This window comes from Clarias gariepinus, chromosome 1, assembly GCF_024256425.1.
Source record: "Clarias gariepinus isolate MV-2021 ecotype Netherlands chromosome 1, CGAR_prim_01v2, whole genome shotgun sequence".
Taxonomy (NCBI): domain Eukaryota; kingdom Metazoa; phylum Chordata; class Actinopteri; order Siluriformes; family Clariidae; genus Clarias; species Clarias gariepinus.
This window is the reverse complement of record NC_071100.1, coordinates 49267976-49292489: the sequence shown is the minus strand read 5'-3', so window position 1 is coordinate 49292489 and position 24514 is coordinate 49267976. Positions and strand designations below refer to the sequence as shown.

Genomic DNA, 24514 nt, shown 5'->3' with positions numbered 1-24514 from the left:
ATCATGTTCACTCCGAGCTCGAGATGTGGACTGTAACGTGGAGTGTGTGGGTTCTGTTAGTTTGTGACTTGGTGTTTAGTGAAAGACAAAGAAGGTAAGTTATTTTATTTATTTATTTATTTTCTTTACATTTTTAAATGGCTGGTTGTTTAATAAACCTTAAACTTGTTGTGTGTTTAGTTTTTATATAATAAAGCCAAACTTAGTTAAAGTTATATATCCATAATTTCCCAAGGCTCGGTCCAGTCTGAACTTTCTTTATTAAATATAAATATTGTTTATTTATTATACAAACTTGAGCGAATATTGTTTTGTCGAATTAACATTAAATTTGTGTTTTCGAAGAATTCATATTATTTATTAATCAGGAATGCTTCTTTATAAAAATCTAAAGTTACAGTTCACCTTCCTGTGGCTTAATGGTTGCCATGAAACACTTGCCTAATGGTTTTAATGGTACAGTAGTTAATGGAATCACATTCTATCTACCTATCAAACATAAATGCTGTACGTTATGTAACATACAAGAATATTATTACTTACAAATGTTAATATCATAAACGTCCATTAAATCTATTTTATTTATTTGTTAAGATTAATGTACAATTTATTTATTTATTTTACAAAGGAGACGTAAATACGCTTCTTAAAAATGAGTTACAGGTCAGAACCAGAACCTGAATCAGAACCACTTTAATTGTGATATTATTTTTTATGGAAAACAAGTAATATTTCTTTTTAATTGTTCAGTAATTTTACCAATTAATTTAACAGATTTGATGGCCTTCTGCAATATTAATATGTGTAAGTAATAATTTTTATAAAGTTACACACAAAGAAATTGTAACATATAACATTTCTTGTTGATACAGTAAATGTGATGTCATTTACTACTATACCTTTAAAACCATTAGGGAAGTGTTTAATGGAAACCATTAAGCCACAGGAAAATAAACTGTTACTTTTGATTTCTGTAAAGAAGCATTCCTGATTAACAAATAACATTATTTATAAAATTAATATATAAATAATTCAGTTTTAAATGGAAAACATGAAACTAAAAAGATAAACTTCCCTTAGTGATATTCACCTCGTAATCTTTATAGACCGTCTCAAGAACTAAAACTTTTTTTCACTCCATTACTGCTAATATAATAATCCAGCAGGAATTTTTGCTCTTTAGGTAGCTAGCAAAACATTCCGTTTAACGTCTTATTTCTCGTAGGCCGGTGTTTACATGCGGTGGGAACGTTACTGGAACTTCAGGACTCATCGGGAGTCAGGGCTACCCCGGGGTTTACCCTCCTAACACCAAATGTGTGTGGAAAATCACGGTAAGCGTCATGGAGTTGTAAATAAGCTAGGTTTAAATAGCTAGGTGGTTTTCTGGGTCAGAAATCAGGCACACACACACATACACACACACACACACACACACACACAACGTTTTCTGAATATTCTTAATGTGAGTTGCGTGAAAAGGTCAAGAATATGGCGGTTGAATAAATGCTGACCAGGAGAGGGCGCTGTCATCCATCAGCGATGGGTTTAAATCATCTAAGAAAGCGTTTCCCGATCAGCAAATCGTGCAGATGTGTAAACACTATGGCTAATAAAATAGCAGCTAAAACAACGTGTTTATGCTTCCAGTTGTTTATTATTTATACGATTTGGTATATTTTGCGTTAAGATCATTTTTAGGTTACTTATTTGTTTTTTTTTTGTTTTTTTTTGCAAAAAGCTCACTTTGTGGATAGTCACATCATTCAAACAAGGAAAGCTCCAAGTGAAAGGTATTTTACAGAAAAGATCGTACATTCAATACAGAAAAACTTCGAGGTAGCTAGACTGGCGGAAAAGTAGCAAAGTGGGCGGGGCCAGCTAAAGCAACAATGTTAGAAAAATGTTAAGAAAAATCTACAGATTTTCTGTTTTGCTCTCCCATTTCTACTCGCCCCCCCAACTACAGGTGCCTCACGGCAAAGTGGTGTCCCTTACCTTCCGTTCCCTCGACCTGGAAAACGACGGGCTTTGCCGCTACGACTACGTGGACGTTTACGACGGATTCGTGAACAGCCAGCGGCTCGGGCGCTTCTGTGGCACAGCACGGCCGGGAGCGCTGATCTCCAGCCACAACAGGATGCAAGTAGTGATGGTTTCAGACGCCAACACGGCCGGGAGCGGCTTCCTGGCCGGATACGTTGCTGTTCGGCCAAACGCCAGGGGTAATAAGAGCTACTGTACCATCAGCAAATGTACAGTAACGTTTTATACTATAGGAATGAAAGAGTCACAGCATTCAAGGCAAGTAAATTTATTTCCAGGAGAAATTTTATACACCAAGTGCTTAACGTAAGAACGATTGAAAATTAAGACAGGACAGAAATAGCCTGGAACATAATTTCTTATATTTAAAAAAAAAATAAATATATATATATATATATATATATATATATACATACACACACAGTATATTTAAAAATGAGACGTTAGCGATATTGGTTTTCCTAACCAAGCGATTCAGTGCTCTGGCTGCTGCCGTGTGCTGTGTGCACTCTGTAATATGCAGAAAATTGTACTTGCGGCGGATTTCTTTATGAACCTCCATCCCTACGTGGTTAAATATAGAACGAGGCCTGGCTCTCTCTCTCTCTCCTCTCTCTCTCTCTCTCTCTCGCGCTGTCTCCGAGCTCATTTTGTGGAAAGATGAAAAGTATGATATTGTGGAAAGCCTGCTCGTGTCCACAGCCGCTCTCTTCACGTACTGTAACCTCTAATTTTCCCCGGCTGCCTCTCAGCACCGAGCTGTGCTGCAAAGTGAAAGTGTGTGTTACAGGGCCTTAGTACCGCTGCATTAGATTGTCCGATGGTCTTCATTTGGTTTGATATATTTTCCAGCACTGAAAATGGCCAAGGCTTTAAAAGGTCATGAGCGAGTGTGTGCTCAGTGTCTGTGTTGCTGTCGCTCGTGCTAGGGGAGCGGTACTGCGGCGGACTCCTGGACAAACCCTCAGGAACCTTCATGACCCCAAACTGGCCGGAGAGAGACTACCCTCCAGGGGTGACATGCTCATGGCATATTGTAGCACCTGAGCACCATGTGAGTGGAATACTTACTGTATGTGTATGTTTATACTATGTTTATACTACCTAAAGGTTGATCAAAGTCTCACAATGAAAACATTTCTATGACAATAAAATCACTGTATGTGTCGCGATTTAAAAGTTCGGTAACTAACTGCCAAGAATAAAGTTGTGTTAAAATTATGGCTAAACACATTTGTTTATTGGTAACACTGTTTGTGCTATACAGTAACCATGAGTTTTGAAACAGAATCCTTAAAATGTATAAATGTTACCATTTTATTGATTAATTGAACTATTTGTACTTCTTTCAATACATTTCTTTGTAATTTTTTTTTAATGCATAATGTTCTGGTGATTAATTACAACATTTCTGCTGCTTAATTTTTTTCAGTTTAATTTAATATTTAGTAATTTTAAGGGTTAATTAATTTTCTATTGAAGATTTTATGTAAATCTTTTTTGTAATTTTAAAGAAAAAACTGCACCGCCTGCTGCTTTAATTTTATATAAGAATTAAAATATATTAATATATTTTTCTCATTTAATTATAGCAACTTTTAATCATTTAAATAAAAAAAATTTAACAGTTTTTTAAATCTGGATTTTTTTTACTATTTTAGTTGTAAATTTTCTTTTAACTTTATTTTGTCAATGTCATTTTATCCTAATTTTTGCCCATTTTAATTGTTCTTTATTTTGTCATAAATTCTCTTTATTTGTACTCTTAAGGCTTGACTGCAGCATTTCTGCTTCTTTAAAATTAACACATCACAATTCTTAAAGACATTTTTACAGTTTGATAAATCCTAACATTTCATTTAATTCCTTTTAAAATTATTATTTTCAACATATTTAAAAAATATACAAACATATTTACTGCTAAAAAACAGGAAAATTTGTTTTTACTGCTAAAAAAGGGAAGATTTTAACACTTTAATAGAACAATTATTGTTTAAAAACTAAAGCTTTTATATCACAATATCACCCCGCCCTAATTGATGATGGTAATAAAAAAAGTGTTTAAAGAGTGAAAAAAGTTTTGGGATGAATGACCATGTTTTAATTCCAGATAGTAGAACTGAAGTTCGAGAAGTTCGACGTGGAGAGAGATAACTACTGCCGCTACGATCACATGGTCGTTTACAACGGCGTGGAAACGAGCGACGGGAGCAGGATCGGGAAGTTCTGCGGCGACAGCCCTCCTGCGTAAGATCCACATCTCTGCTGTTCTGGTGCTGTGGTCAGTTTCCCAGACTCTCCATATCACTACGCAAACATCTCCCTTACTGTACATCACCACCAGATCCTCTCTTCTCCATACAGTAGAAGTGTGATAGCAATCACCAGATAGAAAAGTTGGGAAATACAGAATACTCCTAAGAATACAGCAGTGTTGCTTTAAAACACGGCTATAAACAATAACACATTTGTTTAATTTTAATGTGATTCATAATACACAATAACAATATAAAATATCACTTAAATTAAATTTTTTAACAAAGTTTTTTATGAGCAATAAATTAGAGAAATATTTTTAAATGTAAATCTTTTTTTGTAATTTTTAGATTAAATTAAATTAATTAGATATTTTTGTAGTTTAATGATCAATTCCAACATTTCTGCTTGTTTAAACATTGATGTTTTAAAGTAATTTTTAACATTTAGTGTGTAATTGCAAAGTTTTAGTTTGTTAGTTTCTTCAATTCTGTTAAAAAATGCATTTATTGATTTGTTTGTAATTGTAAAGATTAAATAAAAAAAAATAATTTATTTAAATTTGTTGGATTTTGGATTAATTTTAAAGAGTTAGATTTAGAGTTAGATTTTTGAAAGAATAATTTGCAGTTATTTTTTTGCAGTAAATGTTTTGTAATTTAACATTTTAAGTTAACATTTATTGTAAATAAATTTTATATATTTTGTAATTTATTGTAAATAAATTGTAAATAAATGCATTTATTGTAAATAAATTTGATATTTTATATATACAATTTTAATGATTAAATACAAAGTTTTTGTTTACAATTTTTGTGTGTTAATTTTTAGGCTTAATGCTTTTTAAAAAAAGGCTTTTTGCTTTATTAACTCTAGACATTTCCGTTTTAAATCCTATTTTTACCTGTTTTGATGAGGAGTCAGTAAAAACCCTCACCCTTATCCCACGTCCTCATTATTTTTCCCAGTATGTTCTTGTGTCTAAAGGCGTTTGTGTCGTGTCGTGTCCATGTTCAGGCCGATCTACTCTGACGGCAGTCACCTCTTCGTCCAGTTCGTGTCTGATCTGAGCCTCACCGCCGACGGCTTCATCTGCCATTACGCGTTCAAGCCGAAGAACTCCACCATCACGGGCTCCCTCGTCCCCGTTACTGCAGCCTCTCCCACCACTGCAGCGCCCGTAGGTTTGTCTTTTTACCTTCTTTACCGTTTTTAACTTTACTGCACGGAGTTAGAACTACAGTATGATCTCAGTAACGTACGGTAGCTAAGCTAATGCTACACCTGGTAACACCTGTTTCTACAACACGGCACTACTGAGTGCTCGATCCTCGCTGTTCAGAAGGTTTTGAGTGATAGTTTATGATAACAGCTAGGAAAATGTTCATCATTGATCATTGACTATAATATTGTGCCATGGGGTCATTAAAAATGTCTTTGTTAGCACTGTGGCCCTGCGCTGGATTGCCACCCCCACCTCGTGCCCCAGTTCCCCTGGCATAGGCTCCGAATAAGCGGAATAGACGAGGAGTGATACAAGATACAGCATACTTATTTTTTTCTTCATTTCTAGTTACATTTTTACGGGACATTTGTGAAAGAAAAAGTACCGACGCTGGTGACTCCTTCCATCAATGCTTCCATTCAAAACATACACCGTCATAGAAAATGCATGAACATCTTCTGACCAATCAGAATCGAGAATTCGACAACAGTATAATTGGACCGGGCTTTGACGATTTGCGCATGTGGAATCTCCGAGCTCGGTCAAACAGGATATTTTTTTCTGGCACCTCCCGTACCCTGTGCATCCTCACACTTTTATAACCAGCGCTGTGAAATTGTACTGCTGTTTCCTCCAGTGTGGCGATAATGATTTCTTCTCACTCCCACAGCACTGGTGTATTCTGAAGCTCTCTGCAAGCAGAAGTGCAAGAGGAGCGGAACAATCGAAAGTCATTACTGCTTAAGCAACTTTGGTAAAAAAATAAATAAATTGTCTAAACCTTCACGCATATCAAATTCGAGATTTTTTTTCATCACGCCACATATTTCACTCTGTACTTTCATGTTTGGAACGATCACTGCACGTGCTTGATGGAGATCTCTGATGGAGATGTTTTATTGCATAAACCCCACGTCCACCAGCACATTTACCGCCGAGTTGACATTCTGTTGTCGTCTCATCACAGTGCTGACAGGAACGCTCGTCTCGGCTGCCATGAGGGAACACAGCGTGCTCGCTACCTTCTCCATCGGCAATGTGTACAAGGAAGGAAACCTGTCCATCCAGCAGGCGGGGAAGAGCATGAGCACTACAGTGGTGATCTTGTGTAAGAAGTGCCCTTTGGTCAGGAGAGGTGAGTGGATTGAGGCGCGCGGAGGCGCTGCCGCTACTAGTTAGCGTTTTCGCACGGGCGATCCAAAATTGTGGACAAATTGTGCGTTTCTACGTCTACATCAGCTCGCCTTTCAGCTCGTCGATCGTTCCAAACCGCACACGACGAGTTCCCTCATTATCCCCGAATAGTCACAGGAGAACTCTCCGCTCCTGTTCCCGTAAAGAAAACCTGGCAGCTCGTCACTCGACCAAATCGGTTAAATTATAGAGGAGAAAAACTCAGGCAGGGAAGCTTGCCTGTTTACACCGAAACCCAAAATGATGCAACGGCGCGCAACGCGCGAGCAGCTAGCCCGAGCGGGGCTCATGATGCGACGCCGGGATAGTCGCGTTGGTGTTTTTCGCGGCAGTTTCCTAGCAACCGCATGCAAATCAGCTCGTTCTTGCTGCCTGTCGGACCTGCGAGAGAGTTTAATTATTCATTATTTTGCGGCGATCATTTTCAACGTCCTCGAGCACATCCTTTACGTCCGTAACACACTGATTGAAGATGACACCTCGGAATTCTTCGCACTTACACTAGACATGAAAGTGTCCTTCTTATCTTATCTGTTTAAACACATCGCTTATAAAACTGTCTGTTTAAAAACTCGGGGATATTTAGGCATACAGTCTTCCTCGGTAAAAATATATATATTTTAAACTGTTTGTGGCATCATGTTGTGCAGCCTAACGACCAAAAGTGTTTGTAGTGTGTGTGTGTGTGTGTGTGTGTCATAGCCAGCAGTTATTATTACCACTGGAATGTTGTGCAAGGCCGTTCAATTTATTTATTTGGCTTAGCAAGTGTGGCAAAGAGAAGAATTTAAAAGTTTAGTTTAAAGACGGGAAGAAACAAAAAGTTCTCAAGCTGGCAGAGTGGAATTTGGTCTAAGATTAGAATTTTTTTTCTCCAACTAGGGAATCAAATGATTTTTTTTCTCCACTGTTGTTTTTTTCCAACAGAAGAATAATGAATTGAGATCACTATATATATATGTGTGTGTGTGCGTGTAAGTGTGTGTGTGTGTGTGATCAATCTAAATATATTTACACATTACTTTTTATTTTTTACAAAAAATGATCATATGACCAAGTTTGATCCCAATGGCTTCCCATAATCACAGCACGGCATGCCGGTTTCATTCAAGAGGCTTTAATTTTTTATACATACATATGAGTATGAGGGTGAGTCAAAAATTTTCTGCACTCTGGCTGTGGAATTTACTGTAATTCACTTTCAGTAAAGACAACTATATCATCTTCGACATAATCTCCTCGCTGTTCGATACACTTTGTCCATCTGCAGACAAGCTCTTATAATTCCCTGATTAGAAAATGTTTTAGAGAGCTGCGAGTCGGAACGGCAGGAACGGAAAGTGTAAGGGAATGAGGATAATTTTTGACTCACCCTCTTGTGTGCATATACAAGCTGGTACCTTTCAAAACTTTATCACAATGTAAAAGATTAACATTGTTTCTGTCTCGAGGTCTGAACTACATCGTCATGGGTCACGTGGACGAGCAGGGACAGGGCGTGGTTTTGCCTCAGAACTTTGTCATGGCCTTCAAGACTAAGAAGCAGAAGGATCTGGCCGTGCTGAACAACGTGCGGTGCTGACGGTAACACGTTGGATTTGGTGTCTCGTCAGGCCAACCTCTGGATCTGTATCGAGAACGTACTGTACAGTATTTCCCGTAATGTAATCATTCATTTTAAGAGAGTCCTAATAACTCTCTCATAATAACGGTCCATTAGTGGTCTGTTTACAGTCACAGTTACAGGCTACACTTACTCAGTAGTATTAATTTATTTAGTTTTATTTATATGTGCTGTTAAACTGTTCTGTTTGGTGTCGTTAGGAGGACAGTACTGTAATTTATTCCTGAACAACCTGAACGTAACATCAAACATGTACACGTGATCATTAGGACATACTGTATGTTTTGAGTATCAAGTTAAAAAAAAACAATAAAACGTTTCCGTGATTTATTTATTTTTTGCACAAGAAGGCAGTCGACTGTCAGGATTACCTGAAGTTTCTTCTTTCCTCACGCCAGTGACCACAAGCAAACTGATGAACACCCAAACTGTATCCTGGGCCATTTGCATAAAAGGATCTCACAAAATAAATACATGCAAATGTAATGCCAAAGGCTCACTAGTGGAAAACTGACTCCTGTGGCAGAGATAAAGGATTACTTTTGACAAAGAAAAGTAAGGAACGACAGAAAAAAATAAATCTAAAAGCTTAGAGAATAATTAGACTGCATTGTAAGTGGGCGTGCTTATCTTGCTTATCTAGCTTCCCAATGATATTGAGTTTTGGAAACGATCTACAGCCGGGTTCCCAAAGGATTCCCAAGAACGCAGTCTGTAGCATATGGTGTCTTTCCTTCCGCTGCATGTCTAGACTATTTTTCACTTTGGGCCAAATTACTAAGTGACAAAGAAGTCCGCGCTTTATTCAGCACCTGGACCAAACCCATTAACGTCACATCATTATCTTATAACTGTAAGGTCTGGAATCAATCAGGAAACTCTGCAGGTATGTAAACTGTCTAGAACATAACTCGTTCTAGTTGATGATTTCTACCACCACAATGCTTTTCTATGCAAAACAGTATTCGAAACGTTTATACTACAGTAGATCAAGCACAAACGCTGACGGTCCACCCCCTTACACACACACAGACACGTTCACTGCTGGACTGAATTGAGTCCTAATTTCTTCCAGACTCCAGCAGCACCACAGCGTGGACCGTACCTCCAGACTCCCAGAAGCTCGCTGCCATGTCGGAATGAGAATCTGTTCTTTATCGTCCGTTTCTAAACGCCGGAAAACGATCCCGATTAGAATAATATCCTAATCTACATGCATTCCCTGGCGACTGGGTTCTTTCAAAAGTCAACCCGAAAACATCTTTTTTCTCTCAGCACTTTCACCTCTCGGAGACTGACTGGATTCCCGATAGACTTGAAGAGTGTCATGTAACATTAGCAGACTGGAATGTGTTTTTTTCCCCTATCTTTCCCTCTGTTACTCTTTACGATCCATTTCCTTAAAGATTGGAAGATGTGGACGTAATGACTTTAAGGTTAAATGTACTTTTTGATTCATTATTAGGTAATGATGCTGTCTCTCTATTACCAAAATGACAGGTTCAGACCTGGAACATTGGTCCAACCTGGACATAATCCCATGTGGTGGCTATCTGGCAGTGGTTCATTCATTCATTCATGGGGGGAGCGGCGACGCGACTGGCTTCTCTCAAGTCCGACTGGCTTTTCTCAAGTCTCGGCTATAAGGTTCAGCTGGATTGTCAAGCTCTTTAACCTTTCATAGAGAGGAAGCCCAGCAATCCTAACAGCTGACTTATTAACTACATTTATTTATTAAGTCGGTTCCCAAACAGAAAGCTTTGTCTTCAGTATTTGCTTCAGATCCACAACATGCCTCGATCTGTGCATCAGTCTCGCACCATCAACTAATGCATGCGATGATAATTTGATGTGTACAATTGACCGTGTCATGCTAAACCTCCATGAATTGGCAATAGAACAATTGTTTAGAATGCCTTTGTATGTTGAAGCTTTACACCTCAATGGACTCAAAAGGTGCTTTCACAATACAGACTCAGGCCCAGACAGGAGCACACTTGACCGCAAAATTTCAATAGAGGCGGTACAGTGGCGTAGTGGTAAGCACTGTGGCCTCGTACCTCCAAGGTCTGGGTTTGATTCCTGCCTGAGTTTGTATGGTTTCCATTGGTGGGTTTCCTCCAGGTTCTCTGGTTTCCTCCAACAATCCAAAGACATGCAGATTGGGCTAATTGCTTTTGCATTCCCAAAGTGTGTGGATGAGCGTGCATGTGTTTGTGTGTGTGCCCTGCGATGGACTGTGCTTGAGCTCACTTGAAATGGGTCAAATTAAATATGAAAGCCAACCGTACCTAAACATGGTACACTGTTTAGAATGTGACACCACCAGAAGTATCTGGCTCCTCTGAAATCCCTGTGAGCTATTGACATTCCTTTATGAAATATCAGTAAGGTTTCATGGATAGCATGAAAATGTACTTCCTTGTTCTCTTCTTCATTTTGTGTTTGCTGGTCAGCTTGCAAAACAACTTGGTGCCTACTGCCACCTGCTGTATCGGAAGGCACAGTGTACTCGGGTACAGAACTATAATAATAATGTGTACGCTGGTCAGCCAGGAAGTGTTCTTAGGCATGGTACTATCACTCGTGCATGAGTGTCTATGAATGTGTTAATGTTCCCCCTTTTTTATTTTATGTAGCTGGACTTCTGGTTTAGGAAAACAATAATACTTTCAATGCCATCAATACCAATCAATACTATGGCATAGTTTTTCTAGAACTTGGATATTTATTACCAATATCTGACCTTTCATATCGAAATAAATAGCTAGTCAGAAATTGACTTTGTTTGGAAATAAGTTTAATAAGTCACCAGAAGCAAGTTTATGAACATATCGAGACAGTTTGATACAGTAACACAAAATACCTTGCTAGCAAAATAAACCAATCAGTCAACAACTCTTTGTTCTAGAAATTAAATTGCTACCTACAAATCAAACGAATTAAAAAAAAAATCAATAAAATAAAGATAATTTTAAATGAAAAGTGAAGTATGAAATGCCGGTCAATAAAGGTTTGACTTTTTCTTGGTGAGGCTCGGAAAGTGCATGAACTGAAAAACAGCAGGTGATGACAGTGATGAACGATTCTTAGCCGCGAAGCTCCCAACTCCACCTCTTTAAAAAATTAGAACCTACTGCATTTCTACGTAGGTTTGCTCTTCACCCAGAAACGTGTATTACTTCTTATGCGACATTGTTTCGAACACAGGAATACCGTCAAATTGATATCCTCTGGACAACTTATAACTTCTAATCAGGCCTTCACTTTGTTCAGACTTTTTCCCATCAAACAGGCGAACACGGTCATGACCATCTTAGGGTTGACCTCCATCAGGTCTTCGGGCAGCGCATACACTTTGGCACCGATCTTTCGTGCCATTGAGATGGCATACCTGAAAACAAACGGAAGAAAAAAAATTTTTGTGATATTTTGTGTTAGAGAAACAAGATTAAATGGAACGATTAAAGAGTGGCTCACTTTGCGTTGTTGAGCATGTCTTCAGGACTCAAGTCTCCCGTCTTCACCAAGTCAGTTCTGATGGATCCAGGAGCAATCGTATCAATCAGATCGAGCACTGGGATGCTGCTGCTGATCGATTTGTCCTAAAGGTAGAAGATACTTCCATTACAAACCCATGTGCAGATTTGCCCCCTACAGAGCAGTGTTGGTTCTGAAAGGACTGAAGCTCTGTCGTGGCTTAAATTCAACTGGTGCAAATGGCTGCAGATCCCCTAAACAACCACCTTAATGCTTTTTATGATTTGGCCTTAATTGTGGGCCTTAAATGTTGGCAATTTAATGCAAAACGGTGAAAACAACTTATTCTCAGCCAACACGTTTTCCTTGGGACAAACCTTTACACTGAGCAGTCAATGCATTCTTATAAATAAATTGGTTTTGCGTCAGGTCCCAAACAAACATTCCTAACTCCCAAACGATTTGTCCAATCTTCTCCATTTTGTGGAATCTTCTCCAGAAGACCTGACTGAATGTTTTGACATAAGGCATGTAGCTGTGTGTGTAAAACTATAGGAGAATTGGTGATATTGATTAGTTTCAAAGGGGTAACTTGTTTTGGATTGACGTCATATGTTTCGTTTCTCAATTGGACAGAACCCACTGAATTTCTACGAGCGAGCTTTCTTCATAAATTAAAAATCATGCTTACAAATGTTCCTCATAATGCTGAGAAGACCCAGCTGAACATTTTTATTATGGTGTTGAGGGAGGTATGACTATAGTCAAAATGGGAAAAATGGAAATTTTGGAAGCACTGTTGATCATTCCTTTGAAAAAGTACTAATGGGTGGTTCCCAGGGGAATTGCAGGCCAAGTTTTTGGGTTTAAAAAAAGCCTGCCTAATAAATACAAATACCAGCTTCGCTAGCGTCCGTCCAACTCCTTAAAACCTTCTTTGGTTTGACATCCAGCAGTTTGAAAGTTACAATAGAAGACAATTGTTAGTGTATATATATATATATATATATATATATATACTGTAAGGTATTACCTTAAAGTTACTGATGGTCGATGTTTTTTCATTGTTTTTCAGCGTCGTGTTCACCCAGTCAACTATGATCTGGTCATTGATTTTTTCTCCATCACCAATGTCGGACAGCACGTTCAGGGTGTACCTGCATGCAGCACATAAAATATATCATATTTGTTGTTTCCTTGTCAAAAGTAATCACGCCCATGCAACCATATCAAATCTCTCATTAGATTCAGGGCTGTAATTGTTACTGTAACAACTTTCACAACCACAATCCTAAGGATAATGACTTGAGAACATATTTCACATCCTATAAATGTTGCAGTACCTTCTCATGAGCTGCCACACCAGCGCCAGCGTGGGCTTGGGATTGCCTTCGTTGATGTTGTCACCGCCGATGCCCACCAGTGAGAACTTTGCCAGCATTTTGCCCAAATCCACAGCATAATTGCAGTTCTCCAGCTGGGAACAGGGACAGATTTGCTTCATTAGAAAGACATCCATAATTCAGGACACTTACTGCAACACTTACACACAGTACATCAGAGGCATTTTGTTCGATTTTGTTTTAATGCCAGAATTCTGAACAGGTCTATGATGTGCTCTTGGGAAATTACTGCACCTACTGTACACAAAGCTGAGTATGGTGGTCTGTGGAAGTTCATGCTTTTTATAAAATCCTAAACCAAGTTGCGTGATAAATGTCTTGTTAGACAAAAGGACAAAAAAAATATATATATTGCTGATTTGTTTTTTTGTTTTTTTGTAATTGAATTATTGCTTAATAATAAAAAAAGATGGCAGGTTTTTATTCCCTATTTAAGTTGTTTTCTCTGATGTAAAACTCAACAGCATGGCATTGAACCCGTGCCCACCTTTTTCATTTTGGAACCGATGGCAGGATACGGTGGACGGTTTACTTTCTTCCAGTCTACAGGCACTTGAATTTTCTCATAAAGCTGAAGAATAACCAGGCCGTCTCCCAGGTCACTACAAAGTAAACACAAGGAGGCTTTTTACTTCTTTATAGTCGTCACGAGCTGCTGAAACCCTGACCGATAACCCTGCCTGAATTACACACCAAGCAGGAAGACTTTCTAAGCTACAGTACAGAATAAAGCGAATGAGAATTGCTTATAAGCACAATAAGGTAAACGAATTGAAGATTTCTATTTGATATTTGCCACGTGTATGCATGATTACATCATTTCCAGAATTTGGTAAATTTAGCCGATAAATGACATGGCAGAAGAGCAAACCTTTTTTCCATGGCTTTACCTGTATAAGTGATTGACTCTCGGACTTATCCCCAGCGAGTTCATCCAATTTCTTAAGGTCCTGTCCTCTCTGGATTCCCCTGCAGAAATGCAATGGAATCATTCGAGTGAGAAATTACACACTTGTCCAAGGTTTTCAGCCAGTGTTGTACAGTAAAAGGTTTGGAAAAAGGCTCAGTCTCAAAAAACCACTGCACACTCACATGCTTTTAACCCCATAAGTAAAAATGATTCATTCTAAAATGGAAGGGTAATCAATGGACTCCTTTTACACTGTCCATCATTTTGCTTTACTGACTGGTCCTTTGCTCCTTTATTGAAACAAGCTGAAACCACGTCCTGAGGCATCCGAGACTAGGCATGAATCAGAAAAAGTGGACCTGCAATCCATCAATACACTGTAATAAACAATATTCCTTTTTTTTTTAGCATCTTTTTTGAATCTTAATGAGAGAATTGTTAAGTAGGTGGTGGTGACAAGCTGTGCTCTCAGTGCTCTCAGTGCAGAACCGGAGGTTTTGCTTTTCTGTTTCTGTGAAAGTTCAAATAAAATGTGATCAGCCGGCCCAAGCAAGTTGTTAATTAGTAAACAGCATATGAGGAAAAAAAATGCTGCACACACAGATACACAGATACAGTTACACAGACTCACACACCTTTCATCGTTCCATATTCACAACCCGCTTTTATGTTTTTTTTTTGTTTTTTTTTGCTGCTGCTTGTAATAATATTGTCTTTACCTTATTTATCGAAGAACACAAAGTACAAAGTCGACCTTTTGTAAGAAGTGTAGTAAAATCTAACATAAACCGATTATTGCCAACATAATTGTTGGCCTATGTGACTATCATTCCCAATGAGGCGTGGCCTTTCTAACTGTCAGTGCAAATGAAGGAGGTGTGGCCTATGTGAATTTTGGCCCCAATGAAGGAGGTGTGGCCTATGTAACTATCAGAGAAATTAAAGGAATGGAGGCATGACCTATATGACTATCAATGGAAATGAAGGAATAAAGGGCGTGGCCTATGTAAGTGCCAGTCCCAGTAAAGGGTGTGGCCTATGTGACAGTCAGCCCCACTGAAAGAGACTACTAGTCCCAATGAAGGAGGAGTGGCCTTTGTGACTGTCAATTCCATTGAAAGAGTGGCCTATGTAACTTTCAGGCCCAATGAAGGGGGTGTGGCCTATGTAACTATCAGAGCAAATGAAGAAGTGGTTTTTGTGACAGGCGGTCCCAATGCAGGAGGTATCCCAATGAAGGAGAAGTGGTATACATGACTATTAGTCACAATGAAGGAGGCGTCGCCTTTGTGACTGTCAGTCCTAATAAAAAGCGGCTAGGTGAATAGCACCGCATGAAGGAGGCGTGGCCTATGTGACTAAATACCAATAATGAAGGAGTGGCCTGTGTGACTAAATACCAATGACTGAGGAATGTCCTATGCTACAGTCAGTCCCACTGAAGAAGGCATGGCTTACAGTATGTGACTATCAGTAACAGTAAGAGGGATAGCCTATGCAACTATCAGTGTAGTTTAGGAGGCGTGGCCTATTGTATGTGTCACAATAAACACAGCTGGCCCAGGTGACTTGTGCGTGGCCTGAGTGACAGTCAGTCTTTATAAAGGAAGACTGGCCTTCGGAGTTAATAAAGGAGACATGGCTAAGGTATCTGCTGATGTACCTGTGTGCTTTCACTTCAGTCTCACCAAGTAAAAACACAATCTGTTCACTTTTGGTTGGCTTTATAGTATATAATCTTAGTGCAGTATGAGGAGAAGAAGAACACACTCCTGAGCATGCAAAGTGAACCACGCGTTAACACAGTACCTACAATGGGTGGGGTCAACTCTGGGCAGGAGGGAGTGAAAAGAAAAGTGGAGACATGATCAACTCTTTTGCTGCATCACCAATTTGTAATTCAATCTGAGTAACTGATGCAGGGATTAGCATACTTGTAATTATACCACACTAGCGTTAGTACAATTAGCTGATGGGAAAAGAGTTTGTAGAAATAGTTAGAAAGATAGAAATTAATATTATTATTATTATTTCAGGTTAAATCCCACGTACGTCAGCCTGTTTTGCCCCACTGAATATAGATTGTGTCCGCTTGTAGATCTATTACGGTTGTTTCTGTGTCTTCCGCATACTCTATGTACTGTGTGCACGGTAAACCATGGCGTTAATTGGCTCTGTTGAGTTATGCACCTCGAGGGAAAAAGCACTAAATGAGTAAAAAAAGACAACATCTGGCACAAAACTGTTTATAACTTTTTGATTGAATTCATGGCGCATGGTTCAGTCTTTATGGCGTACGCACCCTTTTCAAGTTACGCCTTGGGGTAAGCCATGGCGATCCGCGCTGTCGTGTTGTGTATTGCGGATTGTGTCAGCTCGTGCATTACGAAAAACACACAAGATGCTGTGATTTGTAATGGAAACATAATGCTCATAACGTCCTTTATTCTCAGCATTTTGATTTCATTTAGGTGCAAATTGAACTTCAGGGAAATACAGAAGAACTGGCAAAGGTTCATTAAATTCTGTTTAGCCAGTTTTGTGTGATGCTGTGACAAATGCTGCCTGGACAGACAGGTCATGTTCAAGAACGTTGCATGAAAAAATAAAAAACTGGTTTATTTACACACCTGCTATCAGGAGGGGGTTTAATGTATTGCTTTACACTGCGTGAAGAATAGAACGTATAGAAATCGCCCGGTTAGTCATTGTTAACCTCGAACGATTGTGTCTCGCTGTTAGCGTTAGCATGCTGCGACTCACCCTCGATCATGCTGACGTCAATGCCATTTTCGGAGCCTGGCTTTTTTAGGGCCGGGTACATGTTGAACAGGTTGGCGACGTAGGCGATGTTGAGCTTTTGATTCCCGGACACCACGTCCTGAGGCGAGACAAACTGACGGCAATCGATCCGAGCCGCTTGTTTCAGCATAAGCTCCGCCCTCTTTAGGTCATCTACCTCCTGCGAACAGAAATCACACCAATAAGATTTATCTGATTCTCATTTCCACACTTATTAGTCGTCTCTGATCCGCGATCCGTGTACTGGAAGGATTTATCAGCACAGGCACCCTTTGTGTCTCAAGGTTTCTGGATTATGTCGTCTCAGGGAGTTTTCCATCACCGCTGGCTCATGCATTAGGGATCGAAATCTACATCTGGATTCTATTTTCGCAACATGCTTGTGACGCTGGGAATCGTTTATACTTTAGTGTAGGTGAAGTCTGTATACACGGTACTGCATAGGCTCTGAGATGGCTAGTTCAGTGAGATATTGTGTTTGGGACAATGTTTGCACTTTTTATTCAAGGCATGTACATCGCTTTGCTGCACCTTAAAGTCTGGAGAAAACTTGCACGCAGGTTAATCACTGACCCGAGTGTGAGGAATGTAAGACGAGGTAGTGCTTCTTCATTACCTGGCTGCCAGATTTTATAGATCTCTCGCTAACCCGCTTAACTTTGAACCCATTTCAGCTTGTCCTCATGTGACCCCTTTCTCCTTTTTTTTTTGTTTTTGACTTTACTTTCACTTTTCTACTTGCTTCACGATGCTTTAATATGCACTGCACATTCCTGCTTTTGTTCATCTGGTCTCTGAGGTCTCTATTACATTTTTTGCCGTACAGAAAGCCATGTAGGTTTTTTACAAAAGGCTATAGACGGACTCACGTTTAAGCCAGACATGTCGATGATGATGGGGATCCCAGGGTCGGTGTCTCCTCTGGGAGAGATCTCGTTCAGTAAGTGGAAGTAGGCCTTGGAGTCCTGCAAGAGAAACCCATACGGAAAACGTGTACTGAAAATCTTACCGAATACTAGAGCTGTGATTAACGCATGGCTACACACATCAGTGTTATGCTTCGGTTGTAATATATACTGTATAATGCTCTATGTGACTACAGTATATGTTTAATTACCTGCTAATTAATGGAAGGAAAAGAAAAGATCATGACAGTTTGTAGAAGATAACTCTTGATAATTAATAAATGTAGCGACATGGGAGGCAGGAAGTCAAACATTTAATGTCATGATATTTAATGTCGTAACGAGTGTCGTAATAGCTGTAATGACATTGCCATGACCTTTGCTGACCCCATTAGCTCATCATCTACTGTAGCAGTCCATGTTGTTCTGACATCATTTCATTTAATTTCATTTTTATTCTAACTATCAAAAACGACCCAATATCAACATCAGTCCAACATCTGTAACATTACCAAATTCACATCCCCGCAACATTTCTGACAACCAACAAAAACCCCAAAAGACATTTTTTTTTTAGAAAAGTGCACGGTGATGCTACCTTGATGTCGTCTGTGAAGTTTTTTATTGGTTTCTCTCCAGCAGCTTTGAGATGATAGTTCACCCAGCGCAGCAGCAGCTCCTCGGGTGACAACGACAACAGAGTCTCCAAATCTTCACCCTCACCAAGGAGTGCGATCAGAGCTGCACAGACAGGCATAGTTACAAGCGTAGCTACAAACATATCACTGAGATCAATGAAATGCCATTTCTGTGTTAAAAAGAATCCATGATCTAAAAACAAATCTTTTTGGATCATTAAGTCAATCACTAAAACTATTTTTTTTGTTGTTTTAGTTCGTATTGAGAAAAATGGAGCAGTAGCACTACTACAATGTGCACGTTTTCTAAATGTTAATGCTTTTTTTCCACTCTTTCACACGCAAACCTAATGGGAGCTTGATGGTAGAAATCAGAAATGTCAGTATAAATAAAACTTTTTTTATACAGCATTAAAAGAATAAACTTTTTTATCGTAGAGAATCAGATAACAATAACGGGCTTGACAGTGGCTTGTTGGTTACCAGGGTCGGGGTTCGATTCCCGCCTCTGTGTGCATGGAGTTTGCATGTTCTCCCTGTGATTGCTGGGTTTCCTCCCACAGTCCAAATACATACAGATTAGACTAATTGGCGTTTCCAAATTGGCGATAGTGTGTGAGTGTGTGTGCCCCCTCTGATGGATTGGCACCTCGTCCAGGGTGTACCCTGCCTCGTGGGATAGGATCCAGGGCCCCCGTGACTCAGGATACAACGGTATAGACAATGAGTAAGTGAGAATAGTAATAAACAATTAACAATTTTGCTTACTGTTACAAACCACTATGAATTGAAACGTTATAAAATTGAAAGGGTGTGCAAATTTTTGCTTTTAATTTTTTTCTCTACTGTATGAAATGATAGACTGCTCAGACACAAATTCCAATCCAGCCTATTTAGATGAGGACTGGGAAGGTTTTGGTTTAGGAACAGAATACATCCTTTAGTCCAGATTTTTCCTTTTCACACAGAGGAATGTGAAGAGCTTGATGTATTTCGTCACCATTATGCTGCATTAAACTTCTCTTTTCTACCGGCATCTTCAATATCCTCAATTTTTTTCTTACACCACTAACCTTTGGTTTCAAACTAGATAGATGTCACAGTAACCATAATAGTCACCGGACTATAACGTTAATGTCTGACCTTCGTTGCTCGCAAGCTCGATGTTAGCAAACAGGCCGATTTTAATGATCTGCCAGAGCAGCCCGAGCACCAGGTGAGGTGTTCCAGCAATCATGTCCTGAGCATCTATGTTGACCACCATACATCCGATGGCTGAGGCGGAGTTAAGAGCCAGAATCAAGTTCTCCTAGAAGACAAGAAAGACAAATAGGATTGGGTCTTTATGTAAAATAAATAAAAAAATAAAATAAGTACATGGTTATGGTTGTTTTTTTCGGTTTTTATAAATGATGGTGTAAGCAGAAGTCATGGGGGGAAAAAAACTCCAAATGATGGGTTCTTCATTATCTACTGTACATATACATCACCACCACAAAATCTCCTGAAAGCAGTAGAAGCCACTAAACAGATGGTCTGGAAGACGCCACTAAGAAAATCCATGAGCAGCTCGTTGGAACAGACTAAACTATTTGGCCAATCTTGACATTTTTCCACTTTAAAAGCCAGACATAATGTATAAAAAGGTTGCATAAGTATAGTTCTAACAGCACACCCTCAAGTGTGTATTCATCACACAATCATCTACCAAATATACTGTATAGCTCCTTTCCAAGGATATATCATCTTACATGTCTAAAGTGACGTCTGAGGAATGCTGCCCAGATATACTGTAGCTTGACAAAGCCTGAGTTCTTTTTGGTCTACGTCTGGCATCAATCAGAGCCTTGAGTTCCTTGAGACCTGGCCTGGAGATCAGCCTGGCTCTGCTTCATTCTTCACCTACCCACAGCGAAATCGAAAGCTTATGAAAAAAAGATGAAGTGTCGACTGGCCTTTAGCACATAAAGCTGGATTTGAGAGCAGCAATATGGCTGTGTCGTACTTTGACCCAGCCAAGCACGGAGAGACCATTTTGGATGCGAGCCCGGTATGTCTTGCTACTTTGCTGCTGTCCTGGCACAAAGTGACTCGCGTACATCAGCACGGCTCTGTCGCCCGGTGAACAGAGATATATATACAGACAGAAAGATTCTGCCAGGGATCTGGGAACATCTTAATTTTCCAGGGAAATTTGCTAGCTGGCACATTTGCAGCGAGCGCTGACTACAAATCCCTTGGATTGGAATTTAACAATCCGTCATTCTGTCCTCCTTCATAACTCGAGTGCTTTACAGGAAAACTGCATTATTACAACTTTGCAGTGCCTGGGAAGAAGGCCAAGTACTTCTCCAGGCACAACAACAGTGATACTCATACTACTGAACTGGCTGAAGCTCATGTACAGTACTAAACAAGTTAGGAGTTAGCAACAACAATGCGCCCAAACACTCTAGAAGTGGTATTTTACAAGCACTACTTATGCATATTAACTGTAGATACCAGAGGGGGTGGCTAGAGTTAGCACCGCCTTCTGCTAAAACCATATGATCCATGTGGTGATCAGTTCCTCTCTAGATAGAAGACGTCTCAGCAGGACCTTTTGTTTGGGTAATGTTGATTATTTTAATTTAGGTTACAGATGATGGAACAAAATTGGTATTGGGTTGTTTCTGAAAATGTAAATTTTTAGGTTCTACATAATGATGGGATAACGTTGAACGAATGCTCTCAACACACTTGTGCAAAAAACTAATTTATAAATAGAAATGAACCAAATCAAACCAGTGGCCAGAGTGGGATTCAAACTCTGGTGTCTACAATGAAAGCACTGCATGTTTACTGCTGGACCACTAGGGGGCATGCTGCTGGTGCTAGTAAATGTATATATATAAAACAATGAATGGTATAAAAATACCAGACAACAGCAATTATTTGGAATATTGTATTGGAAAGGGTAAAAATGTCTGAGATCTGTCCCGTCAAACAGGACGTGATGCAGTTCGGACTCTGTACAAGCACCATGTCATGGTAGAGTAATTTGGGAGGTCACTGTAGAGCTCACTGTAGAGCTCACCTCAATGTAATATTTCTGAAAGAAAATGAAACAGAGAGGGAACATTTCAACACCAAGAGATGCGTGACATGAGGTACACACGCTGCGTGCGGGAAGCTGTTGCGTCCGTCCCAATAACCAATCGGAATTCTAAACCCTGGTAGACAGTTAAGGGACTGTGGATGTCCTCGGATGTTGTGCGAATGGATGTTAATCTGATTAAATGCTACAAATAATTAATATAATATTGTTCATTTGAGGTTGTATATGCAACTTTGTGGTCATCCGTTCAACGTTATCTCGAAGTCATTCGAACTTTCAAAACAAATGAACCTGACAAATGAACGCCATCACAACACGGTTAGAACTGTTTCACCAATCTTAGGCTTCCTGCAGGGAGATGTATCATATACGTAGAGTAAGTGCTTACAGTCATGTTGAACATGCTGCGTTTTTTTGTGTTGATGACCCTTTCGTCGATCGTTTCCTTCTGGGAGTGGTTGACCATTTTGCTGCAAGCAAAGCAACAGACAATACAAACTATCAGGAGAAAATACTGATCGAACTCCACAGATCTCTTGACAAACATGTAAAGAAAATCATGTTACAGTTAAATGAATTAGATCTAATTTTATTTGACTTTGGTAATCAAGAGCAATAAGCCAAAGGTAAAGGAAACTTAAAGCACACGATGGGGTGGCAACTCATTGCCGGGCACAGGCACATACAGTACACTCAAACTTCTACACTGTGCGTCTTTGGAGTGTGGGTGGAAACCTACGCAAACAGAGTGAAGATGAGAGATTCAAATCCCAAACTCTGGAGGTGTGAGGTGATAGTGCTAAGCACTAAGCAACCTAAGAGTCAGAAAGCTTTTATATAGGTACACTTCAGTATTATGGAATATTTTTTTCTGTAGATTCCTTTTCATTGCAGCTGTTTTGGTTACAGTGTGTTACCCGATATATGTAGAAGTGAGTACTTACTCGTGCAAGGCACTTGGGTTTAATCAAGCCAATCAATTTTTTTGATTTGGCCCACTTGACATTGGACCAAGTGTAATGTGGCCTGTTACCTAAAATGAGTTTGACACCCCTGATATACCAAAAAAAAAAAAAAAAAATGGTATCATCTCACCAGAGGAGTATTCCATCCTTGACAGATGTGAACAGACTGTCGGTATTCGGGTCCATGGGGATAAAGTGTTGGCAGTCTGGGTCATTTGCCAAGGCCTTATTGATCCAGTTGACGAAGGCCACTTTCTCTTCATCTGCGGGCCAGTTTTACAGATAAGACATAAGCAATAGAAGCAGCAGGATCAGATTACCAATGGGAATTGTGAACAACCAACGACCATAAAAGGACTTCATCCAAGCAACTGGCTCAAATTTCAGCCAGAGCTACGGGCACATGACAGAACACCCTGAGAGAACTACGCATGCAATTACATCAATGGAAATAATCAAATTTGGTGCACCAAAGAAGAAAGGACTATATTCAGCCCCTGACTTAATTCTTAAAGTTAGGGCAATTGTTATACTGGGTACAGTATGTTATGTGGATTCACTGTTAGACTGATTATTCTTAAGTAAAACCGACATGGGTATGAAATAGCATCTAGACAACCATCTTTAAACGCAATCACTTATTCTAAGTGAAGAAAATAAATAAATAAATAAAATAACAAATATGTAGCTAGAAATTATTTTATCATTGGATGCGATACTGCTTCTTGCTCTAACTTATACTCAACTAAAACACACCTCTGTTTTATTCAAACTCCATCCCTCATCAGTTACTTAGTTCTGGCATCAAATGTTTACTGGGTACACAAGTCAGCTCTGAACAAAGCCCAGAATGATCTAGACAACAGTAATTAGCCCACCAGAATACGAGTGCTGGGTTCCTTGGCTGGAGCTTCCAGACGTTCCTCCAAATGAGCAGATCCCATCCTTCCTGGTGATGGTCCTGCGAAAGGTTTCTCTTATGTCCTTACTTTTTATGTCTTGGTATATCTGTGGGATCAAAAAAACACACACACACAAAAGAATATTTGATCAAAAGTCATAAATACCCCTTGAAGGCATCCTGCTCCATTTCATCAAAGCCGTGGATTAACATGTTAGCAGCTAATATCACAAACAGACAACAGTACATAGATCATTCATACCGCCACAAACTCTTCAAAGCTTATCTTCTGGTCCTTGTTGGTGTCGCCGGCGATGAACCTCTCTGCAATCTCTCGCACCTTGTAACCTGGTAAATTCAGGCTGGCCTCCTGAAAGAGGTCATGCAGCTCGTAGTCGTTGACAAACCCGCTCTTGTCGAGGTCTGTGCAGAGGGAGCGAAAGGCAAGAGAAGCAAATCAGTCTTTTCAAAGGATTTATTTTAATTTGCCAATTTGTTACACAAATGCTGTTCTCCTTAGTAAAGGTCATCTTACACGTACGACGATTGAGTGCTTAAGGCACTTTTACAATCACTGCACTGAAAATGAAAATACAGTGACATAAGACTGACGCTGATGTTTCTTATATCATTCAAGAACTTAACAACACATAATGGTAAATATGACAGACGTGCATTAATTTTAATATTTCCTTTAACTTTATCGCATTTTGCCTCAAACATGAAGATTTTTTTAAGTTTTAAAAGATAGTTCAGGCTTTCATAGACAGACTGACCAATTTTGTCGAAGGCGACCCTGAGGTCCGCCAGGTCCTCCTCTGAGATCTGGGTCATGTTACCGGTCGTGCCGCCTGCCCCGCAGCCTCTCTCAAGCGTACAAGTGGCCTGGAGGAAGAACACAAGCGTGACTTGGAGTTACTCCCAAAATCGCATATAAGATCCAAACCGTATGCAGATCGTGACAAAAGAGAATGACTTACAAACCTCAGCAAGCTGCAGATGCACCTGTCTTACGGTAGATTTGTGTCCTGCCTCAGGTCCGGGCGGTGTGAGAAATGAGATGAGCTC

The 24514-nt window shown here is 39.6% G+C and overlaps 2 protein-coding genes across 2 annotated transcripts; one reads left to right on the top strand and one right to left on the bottom strand.

Moving 5' to 3' along the window:
- Nucleotides 1-8: 8 nt before the first annotated feature.
- On the top strand, nt 9-12975 carry pcolce2a (procollagen C-endopeptidase enhancer 2a). Its single transcript, XM_053500695.1, has 10 exons — nt 9-94; nt 1226-1334; nt 1970-2225; nt 2976-3100; nt 4157-4293; nt 5320-5486; nt 6198-6281; nt 6495-6662; nt 8173-8305; nt 12901-12975. Exons 1-9 carry the CDS (start codon nt 24-26, stop codon nt 8301-8303), a joined length of 1248 nt encoding a protein of 415 aa, XP_053356670.1. The 5' UTR covers nt 9-23; the 3' UTR covers nt 8304-8305; nt 12901-12975.
- pls1 (plastin 1 (I isoform)) lies at nt 11124-24514 on the bottom strand. The gene is made up of 16 exons (XM_053499563.1): nt 24431-24514; nt 24223-24331; nt 23709-23869; nt 23424-23553; nt 22676-22808; nt 21969-22050; nt 19627-19792; nt 18444-18586; nt 17810-17905; nt 16902-17100; nt 14119-14197; nt 13716-13830; nt 13169-13302; nt 12859-12982; nt 11826-11950; nt 11124-11739 (listed from the first exon to the last, which is right to left on the bottom strand). Exons 2-16 carry the CDS (start codon nt 24278-24280, stop codon nt 11601-11603), a joined length of 1884 nt encoding a protein of 627 aa, XP_053355538.1. The 5' UTR covers nt 24281-24331; nt 24431-24514; the 3' UTR covers nt 11124-11600.